The sequence below is a fragment of the Carcharodon carcharias genome, assembly GCF_017639515.1.
Source record: "Carcharodon carcharias isolate sCarCar2 chromosome 32 unlocalized genomic scaffold, sCarCar2.pri SUPER_32_unloc_1, whole genome shotgun sequence".
NCBI classification, from domain to species: Eukaryota; Metazoa; Chordata; class Chondrichthyes; order Lamniformes; family Lamnidae; genus Carcharodon; species Carcharodon carcharias.
Genome location: NW_024470685.1, coordinates 421943 through 449888, shown reverse-complemented (window position 1 = coordinate 449888; position 27946 = coordinate 421943). Strand labels below are relative to the sequence as shown.

Here is a 27946-nt window from a genome sequence, read left to right as displayed (position 1 = left end):
GCTACGGCTGGGCTTTAGATGGTTAAAACCACATAGTTCACCACTGCAGAGAACTGGTGAGTTTCCCATTGCCTACTCTTCCAGGCTAAGACAGTAGCCTGCAGGATTACCTGGAAGTGAGTGGAAAGAATTACAGCCCCACCAACAGATCCATCAAATTTCCCAATATTAACTGGGATAGTCTTAGTGTGAAAGGCTTAGAGGAGGCTGAATACCTAAGGTGCATCCAGGAGAGCTTTTTCAGCTAGCACGTAGAAAGTCTTGCAGGAGAAGGACCTGGACCTAATCTTAGGGAATGAAGCCAGGCAAGTGGTAGAAGTGTCAATGGGGAGCATTTTGGGGATAGTGACCATAACTCTAAGATTTAAGGTCGTTATGGAAAAGGACAAAGATGGACCAGAAATAAAGGTCCTGAATTGGGGGAAGGCCGATTTCAATATAAGAAAGGATCTGGCCAAAGTGGGCTGGGAGCAGCTAGTGGTAGGAAAGTCTACATCAGGAGCAGTGGGACTCATTCAAAAAGGGCCACATGTTCCCAATAAGGTGGATTAACAAGTCCAAGGACCCCTAGATATCAAGGGATTTAGAGGATTGGATAAGGAAAAACAGGCGGCTTATGGCAGATACAGAGGGCTGGAAAAAGCGGAAGCCCTAAAGGAATATAGAAAGTGTAAGGAGTACTTAAAGTAATTAGGAGAACGAAGAGGGGGCATGAAAAAACACTGGCGGGCAAGATAAAAGAAAATCCCAAGGCATTTTATAAATATATTAAGGGCAAGAGGATAAGCAGGGAAAGAGTAGGGCCCATCAGGGACCAAAGTGGCAACATGCACAGAGCCAGAGTATGTAGGTGAGGTTTTGAATGATGGCTTTTCATCTGTGTTCACTATGGGGAAGGACAATGTAGGTGTAGAATTCAGGGAGGGGGACTGTGATATGCTTGAACAAATTAGCATTGAAAGGGAGGGGGTATTAGTGGTTTTAGTAGGCTTAAAAGTGGATAAACCCCCAGGCCCAGATGAGATGTATCCCAGGCTATATGAGGCAAGGGAAGAGATTGCAGGGGCTCTGACATTAATTTTCAAATCCTCTCTGGCCACTGGAGACGTGCCAGAGGACCGGAGGACAGTGCATGTGTCACCATTATTCAAGAAGGATAGTAGGGATAAATCAGGTAATTACAGATCAGTGAGTCTAACATCAGTGGTAGGGAAACTATTGGAAAAAATTCTGAGGAGCAGGATTAATCTCCACTTGGAGAGGCAGGGATTAATCAGGGATAGTCAGCATGGCTTTGTCAGGGGGAGATCATGCCTAATAAATTTGACTGAATTTTTTTAAGGAGGTGACCAGTTGTGTAGATGAGGGTAGTACAGTTGATGTAGTCTACATGGGCTTCAGTGAGGCTTTTGACAAGGTCCCGCATGGGAGAATGGTCAAGAAGGTAATAGCCCATGGGATCCAGGACAATTTGGCAAATTGGATCTAAAATTGGCTTAATGGCAGGAGACAGAAGGTGATGGTCGAAGGTTGTTTTTGCGATTAGAAGCCTATGATAAGTGATGTATCACAGGGATCGGTGCTGGGACTCTTGCTGTTGGTAGTGTATATTAATGATTTAGACGTGAATATAGCAGTTATGATTAATAAGTTCACAGATGACATGAAAATTGGTGGTGTCATAAATAGTGAAGAGGAAAGCCTTAGACTACAGGACAGCATAGGTGGGCTGGTAAGATAGGCAGAGCAGTGGCAAATGGAATTTAATCCTGAGAAGTGTGAGGTGATGCATTTTGGGAGGATTAACATGGCAAGAGAATACACAATGAATGGTAGGGCCCTAGGAAGTACGGAGGATCAGATCGACCTTGGTGTATGTGTCCATAGATCCCTGAAGGCAGCAGCACAGGTAGAAAAGGTGGTTAAGGCATATGGGATGCTTGTCTATATTTTATGCCTTGGCTAAAAAAAGTGCAGGGATGTTATATTGAAGCTATTAGGCCACAGCTGGAGTACTGTGTTCAGTTCTAGTCACCACGCAATAGGAAGGATGCGATTGCATTGGAGAGGGTGCAGAGGAGATTCACCAGGATGTTGCCTGGGCTGGAACTTTTCAGTTATGAAGTGAGACTGGTTAGGCTGGGGTTGTTTTACTCAGAGCAGAAAAGACTGAGGGGGGACCTGAGGTATACAAAGTTATGAGAGGCCTTGATAGGGTAGATAGGAAGAAGCTTTTCCCCTTAGCGGAGATGTCAATAACCAGGGGACATAGGTTTAAGGGTAAGGGGTAGGAGGTTTAGCGGGGATTTGAGGAAAGCCTTTTTCACCCAGAGGGTGGTTGAAATCTGGAACACACTGCCTGAAAGGGTGGTAGAGGCAGGAACCCTCACAACATTTTAGTAGTATTTAGATGAGCACTTGAAATGCCATAGGATAGAGGGCTATGGGCCAAGAGCTGGAAAATGGGATTAGAATAGAGAAGTGCTTGATGGTCGGCTGAAGGGCCTATTTCTGTGCTGTATAACTCTATGACTTTATGACTCATTTCAGGTTCTGTTAGTTGGCCAGACTAGTTCATCATACACATCGTCTGCCTATTTCAAGTAGCAAATTACTGAGACATCCTCTGAAGATTGACTTTGTTCTGAACTTTCTTTGACAAGTATGTTATCTCGGAGTCAATGCCTACCATCTTTCACACTAGTTGGTTCATAGGCAACTAACAAATGCAGATTTGAGTCCTTCTCAGTGCAAAGAAGATATCTAAACACCTCAAAATTACTATAATAAGCAGTGTAACTTGTTGAAAAATGAACAAGAAAGCATATCTGATGGAACGTTGATTAACTAGCCATGTCCCTCACCACAGCAAGAGATCAGATTGGGGGTAGACTGGAGCCTCCCATTCTGCATCCAGTTGCCTTTTTTTTTTAATCACAAATGCACCCCCCACCATGGTCATGAATCTCACACCTGATTAAAGTCAATTACTGAAACAGCTGAATTTTTAAGCCAATCCAATGTTGCCCGTGTTACTGATAATGCTTATTTACAGAAAGCAACAATAAATAGACTGAAGAAAAGTTGTATTACCTGGAGAGGGGATCGGATGATAATTCTTTTATCACCTTCTACAACATCTATCTGGGCTAAAAGCGACACTGAATGTTCACTGCCAGGGTGGAAGACATTATACAAGCGTCGGCCTGGCTTCGCAACAGGAATATTTGCTACCTCTGTATAATCATGTGGCACTGGTGAAATAAATTGATTTTCTTTAATGAAAAACACAATCACTCCTTCTACTTTTCAGACAGCATTACTACGTTTATGTACAATTTGAGGGAGGGGTTAATACATTGTTTATTAAACAACCCTTTCTTCACTTGGCAAATTTGTGGCATGATACATTCCAAAATTATTCAACCAATTTAATACAATTATCCTTTTAATAGTTAAAGGCTGTTAGTTAAGGTTCAGTGAAGTCATACACATTGGGTACTAATTTCTCTCAGTAGGATAGTCTCAAATGTCATGCTGCTGCAAACTGTGTGCTTTGTTTCAGTACAGGAAATGTTCCAGTCCATGAGATCACTGGATGATTCTGATTTGTCTCAGCGGGTCATGGTACTAGTTGCAACATTTTTCTTGCACTTTTTTTTAAGGCGCATGCAACTTGGTCTTTTATGAATAATCAAAAGTTAAAGCAGTTCCTGCTGAAAATGGCTGTAGGGAAGTCAAGCTCCCTTGACCAGCTGATCTCTTTCATGTTTGCATGTACTATCAAAAGGGGAATTCTTTTAAAAAAGCAAACAACAGAAAAGCCAGTACAAATTTCAAGTTCTTGCTGCTAACAGCAGTGACAAAAATAGCAGCTTGTTGTCAACTAAATTAGACCCAGATTTAGAATGAAGTTTCAAAGAGAAATGGTCTAAATCATTACATGGAAAATTAAATGCATTATTCCTGGCAGTTCACAAACACATTCACTTGGACATTTTATTTTCTTCATAATCCATATGAGAAAATGTTTCTCTCTGTCATTTTTAAAAATTTGTTCACGGGATGTGGGTGTCGCTGGCTGGGCCAGCATTTATTGCCCATCTCTAGTTGCCCTTGAGAAGGTAGTGGTGAGCTGCCTTCTTGAACCGCTGCAGTCCATGTGGTGTAGGTACACCCACAGTGCTGTTAGGGAGGGAGTTCCAGGATTTTGACCCAGCAATAGTGAAGGAACGGCGATATATTTCCAAGTCAGGATGGTGAGTGACTTGGAGGGGAATTTGCAGGTGGCGGTGTCACCTAAGGATTCTCTTTCATCATTCAACTTACCTATTGTTAAAGTGAAAATGGTACTTTCTTGTCTTTCTAACACAGAAAGCTTTCCTCGATTTCTGGGTTGGACGGCCAAATAATCAAGTTCCAGTATCTGCCCTGCATCCAGCTGATGAAGCTTCTGCTCAGGGGGTAAACCAATGGCACGTAGACTTGTAGAGTGATGCACATCCAAAGGGATGCCCAGTGCATTTTTTAAGGTGTATGGAACTTGGTCCTTCAGTGAATAATCAAAAGTTGAAGCTGTTCCTGCTGAAAATGCCTGTAGAAAAGTCACACATTTCAAACAAATGTTTGCCACATTCAAAAAAGACAGACTTGGATTTCTGTAATCCCTTTCATGACCACAGGACACCTCAAAAGTCCTTCACATCCATTGGTATACTTCAGCACAATAGCTAAAGCTCTACAGAAAGGTCATACGGACTTGAAACGTTAACTCTGTATCTCCCTCCACAGATGCTGTCAGACCTGCTGAGTTTTTCCAGCATTTTCTATTTTTGATTTCCAGCATCTGCAGTATTTTGCTTTTATGTACTTTGGCTTAATGCAGTTACCGTAATTATGTAAGAAATATTCCTGGGAAACTACAGCTGTATACAAACATCTACAGGTTTATTACTGAATGGCAATAGTAATCAGGTCACTGGAAGTGCCACAGATTTTAACCGATTGAAATTAGAGCCAATAACCGTACCTTTTTATTGCTGTAGATGGAGGTTTCTAGTGAGCAATGAGATGGCTGCAAAATGGAACAAGCAGGCTGATGGAGCAGTGGGGGCTTACTCTATATCTAACCATGCCATACCTGACGTGAGAGGATAGGACAGTGACTCTAGAATGTTTTCCATTTCAAAAGCCCAAAGCCCAGCACTAGCACCACTCACTCTGATGAGCAGAAAATTCCCTGACCCCAGAGAAGCAAATCACAAAAGAAAATGGCCCCATGGCAGAGATCCTGAGTGCTACCGACACTGGAAAAACAAACCATGGCTAAACTTAGCAACTGTACAAAAAGGCTGAAAGAGAACATTATTTTGCATATTACAGTAGCTGTGTGGATTACAAAATTACATTTTAAAACCGCATTCAAAAATTATACACACATTTTATATAAATATGTAGCAAAACATGCAGACGGTGGAAATCTGAAACGTTGGCTGCTTCTCAATAAATGCTACATGTCCTGATGAATGTTTTGCAGCATTTTCTATTTTTATTTCAAAACTTCTAGGTCAGACACCATCTATTTTGCAGCTGTAAAGCTTTCAGCATTAAGTTGGCCCCCTTTAACTTGCTAAAAAACCCTGCAAGGTCGCTCCAGCTCAGCGCACAGGTTACCTATTCCAAACAGCTGTATCATCTCCAGGCCTCTCAATTAGTTTCTGACTGTAGAGCTGTAGTAACTGTCCCTCCAATCTCTCCACACCCCCTCAAAATTCCCAAAAGTCCACAGCTCAGCCTACAAGCGTGGCAACATACATTCCTCATGCATGCACTTTCCCTCATACCAACCAACCTCTTAGGTAGGCACTTACTTATAAAATCAGGAACAATCACATTCTCGTTACCCAAGCTCTTCAATGAGAACAAGCTTCACCTGAAACCCCAACCTTCCAATAAGCAGCACCTCAGCCATATTATCCCTGCTTTTAAGGATATATCCCACAGCTCAAACAGGAATATACAACCAGTTCTTCCTTTATTCAGTAAGTAGCTGGCCAGACAACTTGGCCTGTTTTGGCCCTCAGCTGAGCAGCAAACTGCCCCGAGCCGATTTACCTCTCCCCGCTGCAGAACATCAAAATAGGTTCTGGCAAACTGTTCCCTTCCCAACACCTCCCTCTGACTCATAATCACCCAAACATTCTCCACCCTATCTCTCCCACTCCCGCACCAGCGATCACCTAAATATTTCGCAATTCGGAAATGAATTACTTCCTTTGAAACTGAATAGTTCACTGGTAAGCAAAGTAAAAATAATCCCTTAAAAACAAACGAGATTTTAAAGGCATTGGTGTTTTACCTTGGCTAAGACATCGAGAACATTCAAACTGCATTTGGACACTGTGATATTCAATATGTCCTTTGAAGAAATGGTAATGGCAGTCTGTGGGTCAGGAATTAGAAAGAAATCATCTCCTGGAACAAGAGCTTTATCCTGCCCCATGTTGGTTTTCATCTAAATGTAATAAACACAGGTACATGTAATCCAATATTGCACAACATTTTTGAAAGAATACTTGTCAGAAATATTCAGCCCTAAGTTTTTTTTCCCATTATATAGATGCATCAATTAACTGCCACAAAGTTCCTCCCTCAGTAAGTAATAATTCAGCTTTGACAAACCCACAAATAGATCTGGCAAAATTGAAAATCTGAAGCTTCCAAGGTTCTTGATCATCAGTTAATGTAAATATTTGAAATCAGAAGGGCATGAAACCTGTCACTCGTTGTGTCAGCATTAATGACTAAGGAAATAGAAGGGGGAGAAAAAGTCATCGAGTGCAGCAATGATTTTGATTAAACAAAATACTGGTGTAAAACTGCACTTTAAAGCAAAACAAATAATGAGAGATGAACATCTGAAGAAAAATATCACCAGTGTACTGCAGGGATAAGGAAGGCTTTACATTTAGACCTGAAATGCAACTATAAAGGAGGAAAGCAGCAAACCATACTTCAAATAAGAATCACGTCTGCACTTGCTGTCTGACTTCAAGTAGCAATGAGAAATCCGAGTTTATAACTTATAGTAAAAAATTGCAAATTAACATTTTTTTTTAAAAAAAGCAAAAAACAAAATGGGGGGAAAGTCAGTAGCAGGTAAACACCTATTAAATTAGAAAAGCTATAAATAGGACATTTCAGGAGCTTGTGTTTAAAACATTTTCTGGTTCTAACAGCTACTAGGTTCCTCTTGTTGCTTTGCACAAGTTTTCGACACGTAAATTTCATAATTCTGAATAGGTTTAATAGGGTAGATTCCAGGAGGACGTTTCCACTTATGGGGGAGTCTAGAATTAGGGCACACAGTTTGAGAATAAGAGGTTTCCCTTTTAGGACAGATGAGGAGACATTCTTTCTCAGAGGGTTGTTAGTTTGTGTAATTCTCCTCCCCAGAAAGCAGTTGGGGCTGGGTCATTAAATTTATTCAAGGCAGAGTTAGGTAGATTTATGATAGGCAAGGGAGTCAAGGGTTATGAGGAGTAGGCAGGAAAGTGGAGTGAGACCACAGCCAGATCAGCCATGATCTTACTGAATGGTGGAGCAGACTCGAAGGGCTGAATGGCCTACTCTTGTTCCTAAGTCCTACGTTCTGAATTTTTAAGCTCAACTTTCTCCTTTTTAAATTTTCTTTAGGAGATACATGAATTTAGCTGAACAAATCTTATTTTACCTTTTATATTTTGCATACAATGTCAAATGATCCCCATTACTTTTGACAAGAATTCTGGTAACATAGCTGCAATGATCATTCTCTGCCCAAGTTACTCTGTAACTTTGCACAATTAAGCATTTGTAGGAATCATACAAAATTTATGACATAGAGAGCCCACCTTGTCCATGTCAGAGTTCAGGAGCCTACCCTTGGCCCTGGTAAAGTGCACAGGTGCAATCTATACAATATCACATTACCTGAAATGTCAGACTCCATCTTTTCAGCCCTCCAGCAACTTGCTCCAAGAGAGGCTCCCATACTGCACTCAGTTCATTATAATAAAGGACCTAAAATCAAGTAGATGAACGTTATGAAACTTGCAATTACTCACTAAACATGTAGCTCAGCTTTCCAGAAATACTGACTGAACTTGGTGTGGAATACAACAGTTTAAAGGAATTGCAATTACGAACTCCGGACGTCTCAAAGTGCTTTACAGCCAAGTAAGCCATTCCGATGAATTGACGCTGTTGTAACATAAGAAATGTCACCGATAGTGGAGTTAAACAAGGGAAGAGGGAACATACCCTCTGGATTGAGACTGGTGTAAGCTGGAATACAGGACTGATGAAGATTGTAGAGATAAGGTATAGCCATTTTGTTAATTGGGGAAGTATTTTGAAATCAATGCAATGGAAGATGGGGAGCCAATAGAGGTCTAAAAGGTGATAGATAAGAAAGACTGAGTCTGGCACAGGGTGGAAGCAGCAGAGTTCTGGATAAATTGAAGTCTGTGTAGGGTAACAAGTGGTAAAACGAGCAGGGAGAAATTAAAGCAATGGAGCTGAGAGATAACAAAGACATGGATGTAGGTGACAAAGAGGCTGAGGTGGCCAACTTTTTGCAGGAAGAAACAGGAGTCTTAATGATCGACTGGATATGGACTTTGAAAAAGAGGTCAATCTCAAAAAGGAGAGATTTTCTAGTGTTACCAGGGAAGATAAAACCAGCGGCTAGTGTATGAAAATTCTGCAGAGAACCTAACATTGCTTTGGTCTTTTGTCAATGTTTAATTGAGCAGGGCAGAGGTATCGTGGAGCAAGGTGCAGGTATATTTTTTATGTAACATTATATGGCTACACGCAATGTTAGAGGACAACCATAATACTGACAGAGATGCTGCCTTTCAATATTAGGCATCAAACAGGTCATGTACTGTTACACAAAGAGTAGAGAATTTCTCCCAGTAATCGCACTAATATTTATCTTTTCATCAATATTGTGGTTAACAGATTACCTGGTTACTTAACTCATTGCTACTTGTAGGACCTTAATGTGTGCAAATTGGCTGGTGTGTTTCCAAAACAGCAGTAGACATTGGCTGTCAAGTACTTTGGGATACCCTAAGGGTGTGAAAGGCACTGCTTAAACGTACCTCTCCTTTATTCTAATCTTAACATTACAACATTCATATTGTTCAAGGCTTACGTAGGTATCCCGCAAAGGACAATATATACAGCTATGTTTGGTTCAGTTATCAATACATTATGCATCATCAAGAGCAGAATGACAGAAAATACCTCCAGTGTCATGTCTGAATTAACACTGACAAATGATGTCCAATTTTCCACTCTTCCAGAAAATGTTGACTCAGTCAGAAGTAAAGGAATTGTGCAATGGCCATGTCCACATTCGAGAGTTACTTGAATTAATGAAACGTCTATTTTGAAGGATTCCCCAGTCTTCTCCCGTTTTTCTTCCGTGAAAATCTCTGTTGCTTCACTTGCCATGTCAACTCCCAGAAACCAGTAATTAGAATTGAAGGCATCCTTCACGGCCCAGAGGTCAGTCACCATGTCAGTTGTTTGCTGCATTTCTATCTCCTGCACTTTGGGAGTCATGGCTGACATGATTGTCATCACAGTATTTAGAGTAATTGGGGAAATCTTTAAAAAAAAGAAATACATTCAATCTAAAAAGCATGACACTGAGCAGTGAAATAGTTAATCATTCATTCTTTAGTTGGTGTTCGAAATATTATTTACTTAAAGAAATAGTAGAAAGCTCAGTCATATACTAAATTACAGCGATTGCATTATGAAATCAGAAATAGTACATTTTAAGTACCAGCATCATGGGATGATATTGAAGACAGTTGTGTGCCCATGGCTCACACCTGTCAATATGGAAATACACAAGGTACATACCAGGAAGTTATCTTACCTTTACAATTATCTCTTCTACCTTAAGACTGATATTTTGAGGCCCACATGAAGGTTCCAAGAAGTCCAAATACAAGGAACAAGGCTGCAATACCTGGAAATATATAATGCAGCACAATACAGTTAACAGTAAAGGTATTACCTTCTGTAGCTACTTCAAGAATAGTTTGCAGAAAAGCTAGAAAAAGATCTAAGACAGTCAGCAACATTAAAGAAGCCAAACCTACAAAGGGCCAAGTTACAAAACAGCCCCAAGCTTGTTATGTTTTTTTTCTGATAGTCATATCTTCTGTCTGGTATCAGCTTTGTAAATTCTTTCTGCACTGTACAGTCTCATAAATTAATGTTCATGTCCAAGCCTCACCAGGGCAAATGTTTTATTCCATTTTCATGGATTTACCAGCTAACAACAGCCATACATACAGGTAGAGGTTGAGGAAGAAAGCACAGGTTCATCAGAACAAGCACTGACAGTCAACAGCTCCTGATGTGATAATGGTATCAGTATGAAAGTACCATGTAGCAGTGTAATTATGGACACCCAACATGCTGTTGTTTTCACAAAGGTGTTGCTCTTACCGTGGTTATATTTGTCCCTCTCTTCTCTCGTAGGAAAGGACATGCTAGAACCTTTAAATCACTGACAAGGGCAATTATTCGTTGAGAATTCTTTTCATAGATTACTGAAGTATCACAATGGAAGGAAGCAACAAGTGCAGGGGCATCAGCTTTTGAGAGATTTGCCACAAACACAACTTCAGGATTCATCACCAGTACTTTCACATTGACCTTTCGTCTTGGAGTGTCTGTAACTGGAGCAAAATAAAGCCAATTTACGATATAATGCAAATATTGCTGGAAAAAAGAGACATGTCGAAGCTTTTCGTCTTGCACTCATCAGGACACTTCGCAAGAATACTAATATAAGGGGAAAACAACAATTTATACTGTATGTGTAGAGAGCGCTGATTGGTTGGCAATTCTCCATTGCTATGGAGAATGCATCTGTGATGGCAACTGTCAGTTAACTGCCAAGCATTGTTTGAAATTTAAACTAGGCAACTTGACCCCGATTCCTCAGGACAATGCCTTGACCAATGAGTCGGTGAATGGCTGTCACTTATTTTGTTTAGCTGAAACAGGCACAACGTCTGCAAAGAACAGGGCCTTGTGTGTTAATATATGGAGCTTCCAGTACACGCAAATGTACCACATTGTGAACCAGGCTGGCAATCTTAAATCGGCTATCAGACCAATTCTTAGCACACTGAGGATTATTTAGCAAATGTTGTCCAATCGCGGTATCACATCTAATGTTGGACAACACGTTTTGAGTTTTGCAAGCACGGGCTGGTGGGTTTATTTTTTCTATTTTTTAACTAAGCTTTTGATAAAAGTTGCTGAGGGGCTTCATTCATGTTGGAGAGCTCTCTCAGCCTCTTACCATTCACTGCAATCAGTTGCTCCTCTGAAGCTGGATGGCCTCTAATCAGCCCTCCAGCTTCCAGAGCCAACCTGCCTCTCTTCACTGGGCACTGACCCTGTCTCCGTGCCACCCCAGTCAAATTACCAACAAGCTTCCCCCTCCCACCCATCCCCCACCCCAACAGGAAACCCTGAAACAGTCTCGGCTCCTATTTTCTGTCGCCAAAGTAAAATTTCTGCTCCACTCAATCCTCCTTCCATTCTTTCTCATCAAGCAATCTGCATAACCCTCTATTCTCTTTCCTCTCACTTAATTATTTAGCCTTTTAAATGCAAGTTTACAGAAGTTCAAGGGCATCGTGCAACAACCTGGTGCCACTGTGATTCCCCAACATGGGTGAATGAACCACAATGGCACCCGTGTGCATATCACAATATCTCACAGTGCAGAAGAGGCCCTTCAGCCCATCGAATCTGCACCAACACGTGAGAAACACCTGACCTACCTACCTAATCCCATTTACCAGCACTTGGCCCATAGCCTTAAATGTTATGAACTGCCAAGTGCTCATCCAGGTACTTTTTAAAGGATGTGAGGCAACCCACCTCCACTACCCTCCCAGGCAGTACATTCCACACCGTCACTACCCTTTGGGTATAAATGTTTTTCCTCACATCCCCCCTAAACCTCCTGCCCCTCACCTTGAATTTATGCTCCCTCGTGACTGACCCTTCAACTAAGGGGAACAGATGCTCCCTATCCACCCTGTCCATGCCCCTCATAATCTTGTACACCTCGATCAGGTCGCCCCTCAGTCATCTCTGCTCCAACGAAAACAACTCAAGTCTATCCAACCTCTCTTCATAACTTAAAATGTTTCATCCCAGGCAACATCTTGGTGAATCTCCTCTGCACCCCCTCCAGTGCAATCACATCCTTCCTATAATGTGGCGACCAGAACTGCACACAGTACTCCAGCGGTGGCCTCACCAAGGTTCTACACAACTCCAACATGACCTCCCTACTTTTGTAATCTATGCCTCAATTGATAAAGGCATGTGTCCCATATGCCTTTTTCATCACCCCACTAACTCAGCCTTCTGAGATCTATGGACACACACACCAAGGTCCCTTTGTTACTCAGAACTTCCTAGTGTCATGCCATTCATTGAAATCTCCCTGGTCAAATTACTCCTTCCAAAGTGTATCACTTCTCAGGGTTAAATTCTATCTGCCACTTATCTGCCCATTTGACCATCCCGTCTATATCTTCCTATAACCCAAGACACTCAACTCACTGTTAACCAACCGGCCAATCTTTGTGTCATCCGCAAACTTACTAATCCTAGCCCCCACATGGCCATCGATGTCGTTTATATAAATGACAAACAATAGGGGACCCAGCACAGATCCCTGTGGTACGCCACTGGACACTGGCTTCCAGTCACTAAAGCATCTTTCTGTCATCACCCTCTGTCTCCTACAACTAAGCCAATTTTGAATCCACCTTATCAAATTACCCTGTATCCCATATGCCTTTACCTTCTTTATAAGTCTCCCATGTGGAACCTTGTCAAAGGCTTTGCTGAAATCCATATAAACTACATCAACTGCACTACCCTCATCTACACACCTGGTCACCTCCTCAAAACATTCAATCAAATTTGTTAGGCATGACCTCCCTCTGACAAAGCTATGCTGACTATCACTGATCAAACCTTGTCTCTCCAAGTTGAGGTAGGTTCTCTCCTTCAGAAATTTCTCCAATAGTTTCCCTACCACTGACGTGAGACTCACTGGTCTGTAGTTCCCTGGCTTATCTCTACAACCCTTCTTAAAAATCAGAACCACATTAGCTGTTCTCCAGTCCTCTGGCACCTCCCCCCATGGCCAGAGAGGAATTAAAAATTTGGGTCAGAGCCCCTGCGATCTCCTCCCTTGCCTCCCTCAGCAGTCTGGGACACAAATCATCCAGACCTGGAGATTTGTCCACTTTTAAGCCTGCCAACACCTCCAATACCTTGTCACTCCCTATATCAATTTGCTCAAGAACCTCGCAGTCTCTCCCTGAGTTCCATACCTTCATCCTCATTTTCTTGGGTGATGATGGATGTGAAGTATTCATTCAACACTCTAGCGATGTCCTCTGGCTCCACCCATAGATTACCCCCTTGGTCCCTTATGGGCCCTACTCTATCCCTGGTTATCCTCTTCCTATTGATATTCTTATAGAATATCTTGGGATTTTCCCTACTTTTACCAGTCAGAGCTCTCTCATATCCCCTCTTTGCTCTCCTAATTGTTTTCTTAAGCTCCACCCTGCACTGTCTGTAGTCCACTGATTTGCTCCCCTTTTACCTGCTAAAAACCTCTCTTTTCCTTCTCATCGTATCCTGAATATCTCCGGTCATCCATGGTTCTCTGGGCTTGTTACTCCCTCCTATCACCCTAGAGGGAACATGTTGAGCCTGTACCTTCCCCATTTCCTTTTTGAACGTCCCCCACTGTTCTTCTGTAGATTTACCCACAAGTATCTGTTCCCAGGCTACCTTGGCCAGATCCTGCCTTATTTTACTAAAATCTGCTCTCCCCCAGTCCAAAACAAAGCATCAGCGACTAATTTGTACGGCAGCCTTTTAAAGAAGCACCAGCTTCATACATACATTCTCTTTTGCATACAAATAAAGCAATGACACAATTCAATGAAAGTCATCATGTTCACGAATGCCATTAAAATGATGTCGAATCATCTGCCTTCTCTCCCTCAGCTAGCACTTTTAACCAAAAATAACAATTGTGAATATTGGATGTCATTCCATAATAATTCTAAAATGTTGTTTTTGGTTGATATAATTCTTAAGTTGCCTTCTGTGAAGGAGAATGTATACTACTGCCCCTCTAGAATGTCAGCAATCTGTACACCTCAGAACAGTTAAACAGAACAATATGCTACTTTAATGTAAGAAATAAACTTCTGTTTTTAAAGCAGAGTGTGGTAAAATAAAGTTATTTGTATTTGGGGTGTGCAGGCAAGTTATACCAACCATTATTGTGAGAGGCCTTTCCAGTTTGCTTCAGATATAATGGGACAGATTTGTCTGCTGACTTTTCAGGCATAGCTTTGATGAAGAAATCTGCCACATCCAGCAGGAACTCTACACTGGCACAAAGGTATAAATGTTCCAATACAGCAACAATCGACATCTCGTCCTCTGTCTGGTTGTATTGCAACTCAATCATGACATTTTCCTGAGCACCTTGTTTTTTCTCAATCATTCTGTGGTGAAGAGAAGCATTCTGATCATTTATAAACATTATACATCACAGCAGAATAGCTCATGAATTAGGCGCTGGGAAACATTCAACTTGGACGCAGGATAATTTATAAATGAGACAAAGAATGAAGGGAAGGAAAGGTTTTCAAAAGGGGAAAGCAGTGAGGAAATTTGCATGTAGAGAAAAGTAGAGTCAAGCACACAGAATAGGAGCATGTTGGAGAGGGAGAGAATTCACGACTGCAGGGAAAATGAAAAATACTTAAGGCGCATCAAGAGATGTATATACTAGTTACAGGAATAAAGCTTTCCAGTTATCGGATTCCTGGAATATATTATCATATTCCTATCTTAGCATATCACTCCAAGTAAGGTGATCATTTACAGAATTCCTGATGTTAAATGAGCAGAGTTTACATAGACCTGAGGTGATTTTTATCTAAAAAAACCCAAAAATAATAAGTGGCAAAAAGAATAGTATTGATGCTGATTGCTGAGATTAGTACGCAAGTAGAGGCTTTAAAAGAGATAATTAATTCATTCTAACCTCTGGGTAACTTTTTCAATCCCCTCTCTTAGGTCATCCAGGGTACACGTGGTGAGATTCATGTCGAAACTCAGCGATCCATTCGTGAACATCATCCCTGAGGCTGTGGTGAGATGTAGCCTGAACTCTCCGAGACGTGAACTTTCCAGACGCTGCAGCTGGTCAGTGGGCTTCAATATGCAAAATAAACAAAATCATTCTACAAGCGTGTTTGGAGTAGCCCTCTCGACAAAACACCCATACAGCTAGAAAGTTAAGGGTTTAAACACGTACACTGAAAAATTCAAATTTCAGTATCACTGTAAAAAGATAATGCATTGCATATCCATCTGTACAAGATGTACAACGGGAGAAAGTGGAATCCTCAATATATTATACAAATGACATAGAATCATAAAGTTAAGTGGGAACATTTAAGTTAAATTTTTTGTATCCTTAGATCATCAATTTTGGCTGTCGAAGACCTGCATTTATATCGGAACCTTTTACCCAACCCAAAATGCTTTAAAGCAAATTAATTAGCTGTGAAGTGCAGTCACTGCTATAATGCAGGAAATATGGCAGCCAATTCAGCACAGCAGATCCTATAAACTGCAAGGAAATCAATTACCAGATCATCTGCTTTGGGTTAACCTTTCAGGCTTGTGACAGTTTTGTCAAAACAGTTCATAGTTCTGATGAAAGGTCACAGATTTGAAACGGTAACTCTGTCTCACTTCACGGATGCTGCCTGATCTGCTGAGCATTTCCAGCATTTCCTGTTTTTATTTTAGAATTACAGCATCTGCAGTATTTTGCTTTTGCATCTGTACTGGGTGCTGTTTGAGGATTCAATATCATCCAGGCCATGAGAACTCCCTGGTCTTCTTTGAATAGTGCCACAGAATCTTGTGCCCATTTAAGAGGGAAGGCGGATTCTCAGTTTAACATCTCATCCAAAAGACAGCACCTCCAACAGTGCAGCACTGAGGTACTTAGTAAGACACTGAATTGAACAAAGTAATACTTTTATTTTCTTCAAATTAGTGTTCATGCTCAGCATAGCAAACATTTGCCCATTCAAATTACAATGCAGTGTGTAGCATGCACAAATCCTTTGAAGGGTTTTGCCAAAGTATTTTAGAACGCGCAGTGAGAACATACAGTGTCAAAGGGACTCGAAACGTGAACTCGGGTTTCTCTCTCCACAGACGCTGCCTGACCTGCTGTGTTTTTCAGCATTTTCTGTTTTTATTTCAGATTTCCAGCATCCACGGTATTTTGCTTTTAAAATAAACAAAACTGCCTAGCACTGCTTGAAGTGGACCACGATGGTCTTAGGTTTTGATTTAGGTCTTAGGCTTTGCTTCAGGTTTTCAACTGAATATTTTCCAAATGTTTACCATTTCTCTCTGACTAGAAATTCAGATGACATCAAATCTCTCAGAAATTGAGAACACATTCAACTGCTCAACATCCACCAGCCATTTATTCAGCATTAATCAATTTAAGCAGTGTTGTATTGATGTGACTTCTGATGTGTTCATAATTTTGAGAGATTTTGATAGGCTACACAGGGACAAAACCATTTCCACCAGTGTTTGGAAGAGGGTTGGTAACAAGAGGACAGAGGTTTAAAGTAATTGGCAAAAAAACAGGAAAGATGAGGTTTTTTTTACACATTGAGGTTTTACAATCTGCAATGTGCTAGCTAAAAGTGTGGTAGAAGCACATTCAATTGCGATTATGGAAGGAAATTGGATAAGTTCTTGAAAAAGAAAATTTGCGGGCCTCTTGGCAAAAAAAGCAGTCAAGTGGAACTAGCTCAACAGCTCTTTCAAAGATCCAACATAAGTACAATGGGCTGAATGGCACCCTGTGAAATCCTAACTTCTTTTTAAAAATAGATCTTTTGCAGTCATTGCTGGGGTACATAACATATTAAGTTTTCTGCAACCATCTGGGTCTCCATGGGGAAGCAATTAAGTTGAATATTACCAATACTCACAAGTTAGCTATCAGAAATTACATGTCCTTTAAGCACAAATTTACACACTCCCAACTGGAAGAGAAGAGTGCTGGTGGCTGAAAGGAATTTCAAACAGGTGGAAAGACAGATTTCATGGCCTGACCACGTGTCAAACAATTAATGCAGCAGGCAGCCAAGAGGAGTGAATGAGTATCATAGTTGGCTAGAGTCTGGCTTTGGAGACTCAGAACATTCAGGTGGTTTGGGTCATCTTTATCTCTGCTTTGACTCTTCATTTTCACTACAGGCAGCCCAAAGAGGTTCCACGGAGGTTACCACTCAGAACGAAGATTGTGGAAAAAACAGTTTAAGTATTATGGAAATGATATGCTGTGTGTTTTTGGTTTTGAGTAATTCTGCTAATCTGTAAATAAATCTATTGGGTATCTAAATGATGACCAATGCAGTTATATAGCACCTTTTCATAAAAGCACCCCAAGACACATCACAAAAGCGTTATCAAATATTGAGACAAAAGGGTGATATACATCAGATGAGCTGAGTTTTAAGGAGGTGAGAGGGGCAGAGAGGTTTAGCAAGAGAATTATTGCAGCTTATGGCCCAGGCAAAAGGCACTGCTATCAATAGTGGAATGATCAAAATTAGAGATATGCAAGAGGCCAGAATTACAGCAGCAAAGAGATGGAGTGTTGTAGGGCTGGAGGAGGACACAGAAATAGGGAGGGACGAGGCCATAGAGAGATTTGAAGACAAGAATGACAACTTCAAAACCAAGGCATTGGCAGGTGAAATTCAACAGTGTGATAGCTACCACATTTTGAATTGATACAAGAACCTGTGGCGTCTTTTGATATTTAAGAAGCAAGAGTTTGCCAAAAAGCTGGCAAATTTTAATTGCTGGGGAGACATGGGTCTGCTTATAAAAACTGTTTTTTGTTGTAAAAGGGTGCTGGGAAGGAGCTGAATTTTAATAATTCTACCTGGACCAGCATCAGTCTTTCGAAGCAAGAATGGGCTGAGCACCTAGAGTGGAGCTTCAACTAAATGCATTGCCTAGGAGAAAAAGTAATTATATAACATGTCTTTCTGATCTTTGTGTATTGCTTGTAAAAAGAATCTTTTCTTACAGGAAGAATTCTTGCTTGTACAATTTTAGACAAATATGGAAAGATTAAAACAAGTATACTTGACTATTTTTAACTCTGGATAAAGCAAATTCTACAGACCTGTTTGTGATCCTTAGTATACAGCACAATCGAAAGTGATTCAAATTTTAAATCAAACTTCAAAGTCTCATATGGTTCAGCTTTATTTTCGGATTCTCCATGGGTCATATCACTTGTTTTCAGTTGTGGACAATCTGTGAATGAGATATTGAATTCAGTCAGTAACAACTTAATTAAAGCCCTTATGATACGTTACAACACATATGCCAGTTTGGCATCAAAACTAGCAACAAGCCTAATCTAACTAATTTTTCATGAGGGAGCATTTCATCCAATTGCTGGAAATTGTCCTACTTACCCCAGCCTAATTTTGTGTTGGGTTGAGTCAATCCACAACATTCTTGCCTTCAACTCAGAAGGTTATGGGTTCAAAACTCCTGGTGTGAAGTCATGATCATTATGGGTTCTCCAGTGCAGTACTGGGGGAGTGCTGCATTATCAAACGTATTTTCTTTACGTTAAGAAGCTAAACAGAGATACTACTGGCCTCATGTGGGGTGCAGTAAGGATCTCGCAATGCTCTTGGAAAAATGGCCTAATATTCCTTCTTCAATAAAGATCAAATAGAAATTGAGTGGTCATTCATCTCATTCCTTTTCTGGGATCTTGCTGTTACAAATGGCCGTTGGATTTACCCATGTAACATTCACTGTATTGCAAATGTACACAAGGTGCTTGGAAATGTTTGAGGAGATAAACAAATCGAGATTTCGCTTCTATGAATCACAGCAATACTACTGTACTTGTGGTTTTAAATGAATGCCTTTGATGATAAAAGCATAACACTCTGTGGACACAGCATCTTAATAAGCAACCAAATGAGCATGGAGACTAGTACTGAGGGGTACAAACGAGGAAGCCAGGATTTTTAGCCCTGACTGATCTTAGGCAGGGAAATCATATTGCACTCCAGTTAACCTTGATGTACTGGGCTGGGGAAAGTGTTTCAATCAGGACTTCAGATCCTGGTTGCCATCTGATGAAGATGGACAATGTAAATTAACACGTGTTTCTCATGTGTCGGTGCAGACTCAATGGGCCGAAGGGCCTCTTCTGCACTGTGTAATTCTGTAAACACAAGGTATGGACAGGGTCAGGTTCCAAAGGACAAGAATATTGTCAACACCACTTACACTCACATGAGATACCGATGAGTTGCACATACCCGTGTACTCGTACCCAGAGAGTCATTGTCTAGAGGAAATAATTGGCAAAAAAAACCCAATATGGTTGGGCATAATATATTTTGTTCTCCTTTTCTCTTCCTTTAGTTTCCTTGGGTCTACACTCCAATTGTATCCAAGACAGCAAGGTCTGTTGCAAAGCTCTGATCAATCAGAGCATCGATGCTCTGAGCTGGTCTCCTTGGAAGTTCTCAGGGATGGCTTAATTTTGTCTCCTTCCTTCCTTGAACAGACCTGCTAGCCAATCAGCGCTTCCCATGGTGATCTACTAACATCAGGAACTCTGGCAGGAGACAGTAGATCTGGACAGGTGTATTATGTTATATAAGTGCTGCTCTCACAATACAAAGTATGTGGGTTAGCAAGGTGCAATAGCTTAGTGGTTATGTTACTGGTCTAGTAATCCAGACCTTGACTATTAATCCAGAGACATGAGTTCAAAACCCAGCATGCAGCTGTGAAGTTTAAATGCAATTAATTAAATAAAGCTGAAATGAAAAAACACTAGCATCAGTAATGGCGACCATAAAACTACTGACTGTCGTAAAACTCAATCTGGTTCAGCAATGTACTTTAGCGAAAGAAATATGCCTTTCTTAACCAGCCTGGACTTGCATTTGAATCCAAATCCACAGCAATGTGGTTCACTCTCAAATGTCTGACAAAATGGCCTGGCATCACACTGCTATGAAAAACTAAAAGAATAAAATCACAGACTGCAATGGTTTCAAGGCAGCGGCTCCTTAAAAGGGATGGACCACAAATGCCAAAGGCACTCACATCTGTAATTGAATAAAACAAAATTAAAAGCGAAAACTATTTAATCTGCATTAGGTCATCAGGACAGTTAAAATGTTGACCATGATTTGAGTAAGACCATAAGACCTAGGAGCAGAAATTCGGCCCATCGAGTCTGCTCCGCTATTCAATCATGGCTGATAAGTTATCTCAACCCCATTCTCCTGCCTTCTCCCCGAAACCTTTGATCCCCTTACCAATCAAGAACCTATCTTTCTCGGTCTTAAATACACAGCAGAATTAAGTCAAGGGGGAAAAAGGGGTCAGCTTTTTCAAAATGGTGAAGTACCTTCACACAGGTTGGCTCCAGGGGCAACAATTTTGGTTTTTATTTTGTCCGAGTCTTTTGGCTTTGCTGCATCACCCTGGTCACTTATGGCCTCACCAAAGTTTTCCAGCAGGATTTTCAGTAGGATTGTCAAGTCATCCTGACTAACTGTAACCTGCAAACATACAAAGAAAACTCAAGTGTCAATATCTTAGTTTTCATAAATTTTCCAGGCTACTTACCATTGATTTTCCACCACCGAGGAGACAATAGTAGCCAGTAAAACACACAGAGCAACATGAACTAAAATACTATAAAAACAAAAAACTGCGGATGCTGGAAATCCAAAAAAAAACAGAATTACCTGGAAAAACTCAGCAGGTCTGGCAGCATCGGCGGAGAAGAAAAGAGTTGACTTTTCTAGTCCTCATGACCCTTCAACAGAACTGAGTGAATCTAAGGAGAGGGGTGAAATATAAGCTGGTTTAAGGTGGTGGGGGGGTGTTGGTGGGGGAAGAGAAGTGGGGGGGGGTGGGGATGTGGTTGTAGAGACAGGAAGCAGTGATAGGAGCAGATAATCAAAAGATGTCACAGACAAAAGAACACAGAGGTGTTGAAGTTGGTGATAGTATCTAAACGAATGTGCTAATTAAGAATGGATGGCAGGACACACAAGGTACAGCTCTATTGGGGGTGGGGTGGAAAGGCTAGCAGGGCATAAAAGATTTAAAAATAATGGAAATAGGTGGGAAAAGAAAAATCTAATAAATTATTGGAAAAAACAAAAGGAAGGGGGAAGAAACAGAAAGGGGGTGGGGATGGAGGAGGGAGCTCAAGATCTAAAGTTGTTGAATTCAATATTCAGTCCGGAAGGCAGTAAAGTGCCTAGTTGGAAGATGAGGTGCTGTTTGCGTTGAGCTTCACTGAAACAATGCAGCAAGCCAAGGACAGACATGTGGGCAAGAGAGCAGGGTGGAGTGTTAAAACGGCAAGCGACAGGGAGGTTTGGGTCATTCTTGCGGACAGACCACAGGTGTTCTGCAAAGCGGTCGCCCAGTTTACGTTTGGTCTCTCCAATGTAGAGGAGACCGCATTGGGAGTAACGAATGCAGTAGGCTAAGTTGGGGGAAATGCAAGTGAAATGCTGCTTCACTTGAAAGGAGTGTTTGGGCCCTTGGATGGTGAGGAGAGAGGAAGTGAAGGGGCAGGTGTTGCATCTTTTACGTGGGCATGAGGAGGTGCCATAGGTGGGGGTTGAGGAGTAGGGGGTGATGGAGGAGTGGACCAGGGTGTCCCGGAGGAAACGATCCCTACGGAATGCCGCCAGGGGGGATGAAGGGAAGATGTGTTTGGTGGTGGCATCATGCTGGAGTTGGCGGAAATGGCGGAGGATGATCCTTTGAATGCGGAGGCTGGTGGGGTGATAAGTGAGGACAAGGGGGACCCTATCATGTTTCTGGGAGGGAGGAGAAGGTGTGAGGGTGGATGCACGGAAGATGGGCCGGACACGGTTGAGGGCCCTGTCAACGACCGTGGGTGGAAAACCTCGGTTAAGGAAGAAGGAGGACATGTCAGAGGAACTGTTTTTGAAGATAGCAACATTAGAACAGATGCGACGGAGCCAAAGGAACTGAGAGAATGGGATGGAGTCCTTACAGGAAGCAGGGTGTGAGGAGCTGTAGTCGAGGTAGCTGTGGGAGTTGGTAGGCTTGTAATGGATATTGGTGGACAGTCTATCTACTGCCAACTCCAGCATGTTGCCACCACCAAACTCATCTTCCCTTCACCCCGCTGTCGGCATTCCATAGGGATCGTTCCCTCCGGGACACCCTGGTCCACTCCTCCATCACCCCCTACTCCTCAACCCCCACCTATGGCACCACCCCATGCCCACGCAAAAGATGTAACATCTGCCCCTTCACTTCCTCTCTCCTCACCGTCCAAGGGTCCAAACACTCCTTTCAAGTGAAGCAGCATTTCACTTGCATTTCCCCCAACTTAGCCTACTGCATTCGTTACTCCCAATGCGGTCTCCTCTACATTGGAGAGACCAAACGTAAACTGGGCGACCGCTTTGCAGAACACCTGCGGTCTGTCTGCAAGAATGACCCAAACCTCCCTGTCGCTTGCCATTTTAACACTCCACCCTGCTCTCTTGCCCACATGTCTGTCCTTGGCTTGCTGCATTGTTCCAGTGAAGCCCAACGCAAACTGGAGGAACAGCACCTCATCTTCCGACTAGGCACTTTACAGCCTTCCGGACTGAATATTGAATTCAACAACTTTAGATCTTGAGCTCCCTCCTCCATCCCCACCCCCTTTCTGTTTCTTCCCCCTTCCTTTTGTTTTTTCCAATAATTTATATAGATTCTTCTTTTCCCACCTATTTCCATTATTTTTAAATCTTTTATGCCCTGCTACTCTTTCCACCCCACCCCCACTAGAGCTATACCTTGAGTGCCCTGCCATCCATTCTTAATTAGCACATTCGTTTAGATAATATCACCACCTTCAATACCTCTGTGTTCTTTTGTCTGTGACATTTTTTGATTATCTGCTCCTATCACTGCTTGCTTGTCCCTACAACACCACCCCCCCACCACTTCTCTCCCCCCACCTTAAACCAGCTTATATTTCACCCCTCTCCTTAGATTCACTCAGTTCTTTTGAAGGGTCATGAGGACTCGAAACGTCAACTCTTTTCTTCTCCGCTGATGCTGCCAGACCTGCTGAGTTTTTCCAGCTAATTCTGTTTTTGTTTTGAACTAAAATGCTACTTTGTCCACACTGCTGCAACAACTTGGGTGCATCAGCTGGAACCCAAGTGTTGGACGCAAGCAAGGACAAACGATCAAAGAAACACAGCAAACAGGAGTAGGTCATTTGGCCCTTTGAGCCTAGTCCACCATTCAATATGATCATGGCTGATCCTCTATCTCAACGCCCTATACCCTTGACGCCTTTAGAGTCCAGAAATCTATTTCTTTTTTAAATATATTTAGTGACTTGGCCTCCACAGCATTCTGTGGCAGAGAATTCCAAAGGTTCATCACCCTCTGTGAAGACGTTTCTCCTAATCTCAGTCCCAAATGGTCTACCCTGTATCCTGAGACTGTGACCCCTTGATCTAGACCCCCCAAGACAAAGGAAATATCATCCCTGCATCCAATCTGTCCATCCATGTCAGAATTTTGTATGTTTCAATGAGATCCCCTCTCATTCTTCTACACTCCAGTGAATACAGGCCTAATCGGCCCAATCTCTCCTCATATGACAATCCTGCCATCCTCGGAATCAATCTAGTGAACCTTCGCTGCACCCCCCCCATGGCAAGTATATCCTTTCTTAGGTAAGGAGACCAAACTGCACATAATACTCGTCTCACCAAGGCTCTGTACAGCTGCAGTAAGACATCCTTGCTCCTGTACTCAAATCCTCTCACAATGAGGCCAACATATCAATTGCTTTTTAACTGCTTGCTGCACCTGCATGCTTGCTTTCAGTGATTGGTGTACAAGGGCACGCAGGTCCCTTTGTACATCAACATTCCTCAATCTATCACCATTTAAATAATACTCTGCCATTCTGTTTTTCCTGAAGTGGATAACTTCACACCTATCCATGTTATACTGCATCTGCCATGTATTTACCCTCTCACTCAATCTGCCTAAATCAACTTGAAGCCTCTTAACACCCTCTTCATTGCTCACAATGCCACCAAGTTTTGTGTTGTCAGCAAACTTAGAAATATTACATTTGGTTCCCTCATCCAAATCCAAATAGCTGGGCCCAAGCACTGATCCCTGCAGTACCCCACTAGCCACCACCTACTACCCTGAAAAAGACCTTATTCCTACTCTCTGTTTCCTGTCTGCTAACCAATTCTCAATCCATGCCAATATATTACTCCAATCTTTTGTACTTTAATTTTACACACTAACCTCTTATTTGGGACTTTATCAAAAGCTTTATGAAAATCCAAATACACCACATCCACTGGTTCTCCCTTATCTATTCTGCTATTTGCATCCTCAAAAAACTCCAGTGATTTTGTCAAACATGATTTCATTTTCATAAATCCATGTTGACTTTGTCTAGATATTTTCTAAGTGTCCTGTTATCACATCCTTTATCATAGACGCCAGCATTTTCCCAACTACTGACGTTAGGCTAACTGGTCTGTAATTCCCTGTTCTTTCCCTCCCTCCTTTTTTAAATACTGGGGTTATATTTTCCAACCTCCAATCTGCCAGGGCTGTTTCAAAATCTACAGAATTTTGGAAGATGATAACCAATACATCCACTAGTTTCATGGCCACCTCCTTTAATACCCTGGGATATAGGTTATTGGGCCCTGGGTCCCATTAATTTCTCCTGCACTATTGTTTTACTAATTGTGATTTCCTTCAATGCCTCTTCTCACTAAACCCTTGGTTCTCTAGTATTTCTGGGAAGTTATTTGTGTCTTGCTCTGTGGAAACAGAACTAAAGTAGTTGTTTTAATTGCTCTGCCATTTCCTTGTTCTCGATTATAAATTCTCCCACTTCAGACTGTAAGGGACCTACATTTATCTTCACAAATCTTTTTCTTTTTGCATACTTACATACTGATCAGAAGCTCAAGTACTTGGAACATTCTGACAAATAGCAACAGGTCAGAAATCTGACATCTTACATTAAAAACCACATGTGGAGAATTGAACTGTTGAACAAAGTGTCATTTAAGGCTTTCTCAACGCGGACGTTAAAACAACAGGGGAACAAATATTTATCCATATAGCAAAGGTAAAGAATGAATTCAAAAAAGTGCAGAGGTCTTACTGGTTAGAGGTAAAGGGAGCCGAGAAGCACAAAAAGCAAGGAGACTAAAGTGCGCAGCAGAGACTGCAAAATAGGAGGAAGTTCCACAGCAACACAATGCAAGGTTATCGAGGGATTTGAAGACAAGGTTGACAATTTGAAATTTAATGCATTGAGGGGCAGAGCCAGTGCACATCAATGAAGACAGAGGTGATGAACAGTCAGAAATTAAAATAGCATAAGATAAGGATAGAGAGTTTGACAATATGGCGTTCATATAGAGTAGAGAAACAGCTAACAGGCGCACGATGAATATGTCAAGAAGGATGGATAAGGGTTTCAGTGACAAAGATGCCAGTAGAGCTACTAAGCAGTTTTGCTGACTAAGAATAAGCCTCCTGTGATATAGATCTCCAAATCTCTTCTGAAAATCATATTTATTACATATCAATCGGTCACTCAACATAACACAAATCCTTTAGATTGTTTTCAACTTCTGGTCTGCTTGTTCAATCTCCTCCTATTGCCTCTCCTTTCTGAATACATCTCTGCTATTTTCTCTGACAAAATGAATAGTCATAGAACAAAATGAATAGTCACTTGGGCAAATGCAGGTTAATTAAGGAAAGACTGCATAGACTTAAGGGTAAGTCATGTTTAACTAACTTGTTTGAGTTTTTTTGATGAGGTAAGAGAGAGGGTTGATGAGAGTAATGATGTAACTCTTTCGAGTACAAACACGTTTCCATCTGTTCCTATTCAGATGAAGTTACATTGTTTCACAGTTTGCCATGGTGAGATTTGAACTCTCGATCTTGGGGTTACAAACCCAGTACTATAACCACTTGGCTATTTAGGCCAAGTGAGAGTAATGGTGTACATGAACAGCCAAAAGGCACTTGATAAAGAGCTATCCAGCAAACTTGTGAATAAAATTATAGCTCATGGAATAAACGGGTCAGTCACAAAATGGATATGAAATTGGCTGAATGACAAGAAACAATTGTTTTTTGGATTGGAGGAAGATTTCCCATGGAGTTCCCCAAGGGCTGGGGAAGTGTCTAGAGGAAGTGTTAAAAGGAAAATGGAGAATCATTCCCAAAAGCTGTCACCCAGAAACAAACAAAAAAATTGCAGCTGAGGTTATGAAGTGAAATTGTTTGACTCGATGTTGAGTCTGGAAGGCTGTAGAGTGTCTCATTGAAGGATGAGCTGCTGTCTCTCCAACTTGCACTGAGACTCATCGGTGCAGTTAGGGGGTCAATGATACAGGCTTCAGAGTGCGAGTGGAGCAGAGAATTAAAATGACAGGCAACCGGAAGTTTAGGGTAACACTGTGAACTGAACGGTGGTGCTCTACAAAGTGGTCACCCAATCTGCGATTAGCGAATACAGTATACTAAACTGAAAGTAAATTGCTGTTTCACTTTGAAGGGGAGTTTGGCTAGTGAGGAAATAGGAGATAAATGAGCAGAAGTTGCATCTCCTGTGGTTACATGGTATGGTGCTGTAGGAAGGGGAGGAGGTGTTGGGAGTGACTAAGCAGTGGATCAGGATGTTAGAAAGGGAACATCCCTTCAGAATGCCGAAAGGAGATAGGGAGGGGAAGACGCGTTTCGTGATGGCATCAAACTAGTGGCAGAAATATTGGAGGGATGATCTACTGAATGTTGAGTGTGAGGACAAAGGGAACAATCATGGTTATGGAGGTGGGTGAAGGGCTGAGAGCAAAGTGCAGGAAATGGAATGCACACAATCAAGAGCCCTGTTAATCACAGCGGAGAGGAATTTATGTTTGAGGAAAATGGAAGATATATCGGAAGGGCTGGTGTGGAAGGTTGCATTGTTAAAATACATCCGACAGAGAAGGAGAAACTAGGAGAATGGAATAAAATCCTTGCAGGAAACGGAGTGAGAAAGTGTAGTTGAGGAGCTATGGGAGTCAGGGAGTTTATAGTGGATACTGGTCAATAACTTATCCCTAGAAAGGGAGATAGAGGAATCAAGGAAACAAAGTGAAGTAGTAAGAGATGGACCATATGGAAGTGATAAAAAGGTGAATATTGGAAGCAGGGTTGATGAAATTTTGCAATTCAAAGTAGGAAACACTGGATATAGTTATCAATGTATCAGAAAAAGAAGTGAGGGAGTAACAAAGAATGTTTTGCATATTGCACAAAATGACAGGCATAGCTAGAAAACATACAGGCTCCCATAACAACACCTTTTATTTGGAGGAAGTAAGTGGAATTACAGGAGAAGCTGTTCAATGGAAGAACATGTTCAGGCAGGCAGAGGTGGTGTGGTGGTTAGGTACTGGTCGGGCCTCTGTTCAAGGATGAAACAAAGTCCTCAGACCATCCTGTTGGCGAATGGAAACATAGCGGGGTTGAATGCCTAGGGGGAAAAGGAGACGGAAAAGGCCAGGAAACAAGAAACTGTTATCAAGTGATAAAGGATGTCAGAAGAGACGCAGGTGGAGGTGGGAAGAGGCTGAGCAGGAGGAGAAAAAAAAGA

The 27946-nt window shown here is 41.7% G+C and overlaps 1 protein-coding gene across 5 annotated transcripts in view; it reads right to left on the bottom strand.

Moving 5' to 3' along the window:
- vps13c (vacuolar protein sorting 13 homolog C) overlaps window positions 1-27946 on the bottom strand; it is a 351237-nt gene that overhangs the window by 104557 nt on the left and 218734 nt on the right. For 3 of the 5 annotated variants that reach the window (XM_041181309.1, XM_041181312.1, XM_041181311.1), the window contains 11 exons: window positions 20651-20804; window positions 18380-18513; window positions 15185-15354; window positions 14407-14639; window positions 10516-10748; window positions 9938-10030; window positions 9295-9660; window positions 7972-8061; window positions 6359-6514; window positions 4330-4594; window positions 3094-3254 (listed from right to left, as the gene is read on the bottom strand). In XM_041181309.1, coding sequence (XP_041037243.1) covers window positions 3094-3254; window positions 4330-4594; window positions 6359-6514; window positions 7972-8061; window positions 9295-9660; window positions 9938-10030; window positions 10516-10748; window positions 14407-14639; window positions 15185-15354; window positions 18380-18513; window positions 20651-20804 — 2055 coding nt within the window. The remainder of the gene's footprint in view (window positions 1-3093; window positions 3255-4329; window positions 4595-6358; window positions 6515-7971; window positions 8062-9294; window positions 9661-9937; window positions 10031-10515; window positions 10749-14406; window positions 14640-15184; window positions 15355-18379; window positions 18514-20650; window positions 20805-27946) is intronic. The other 2 variants (XM_041181313.1, XM_041181310.1) reach the window with 1 other exon arrangement.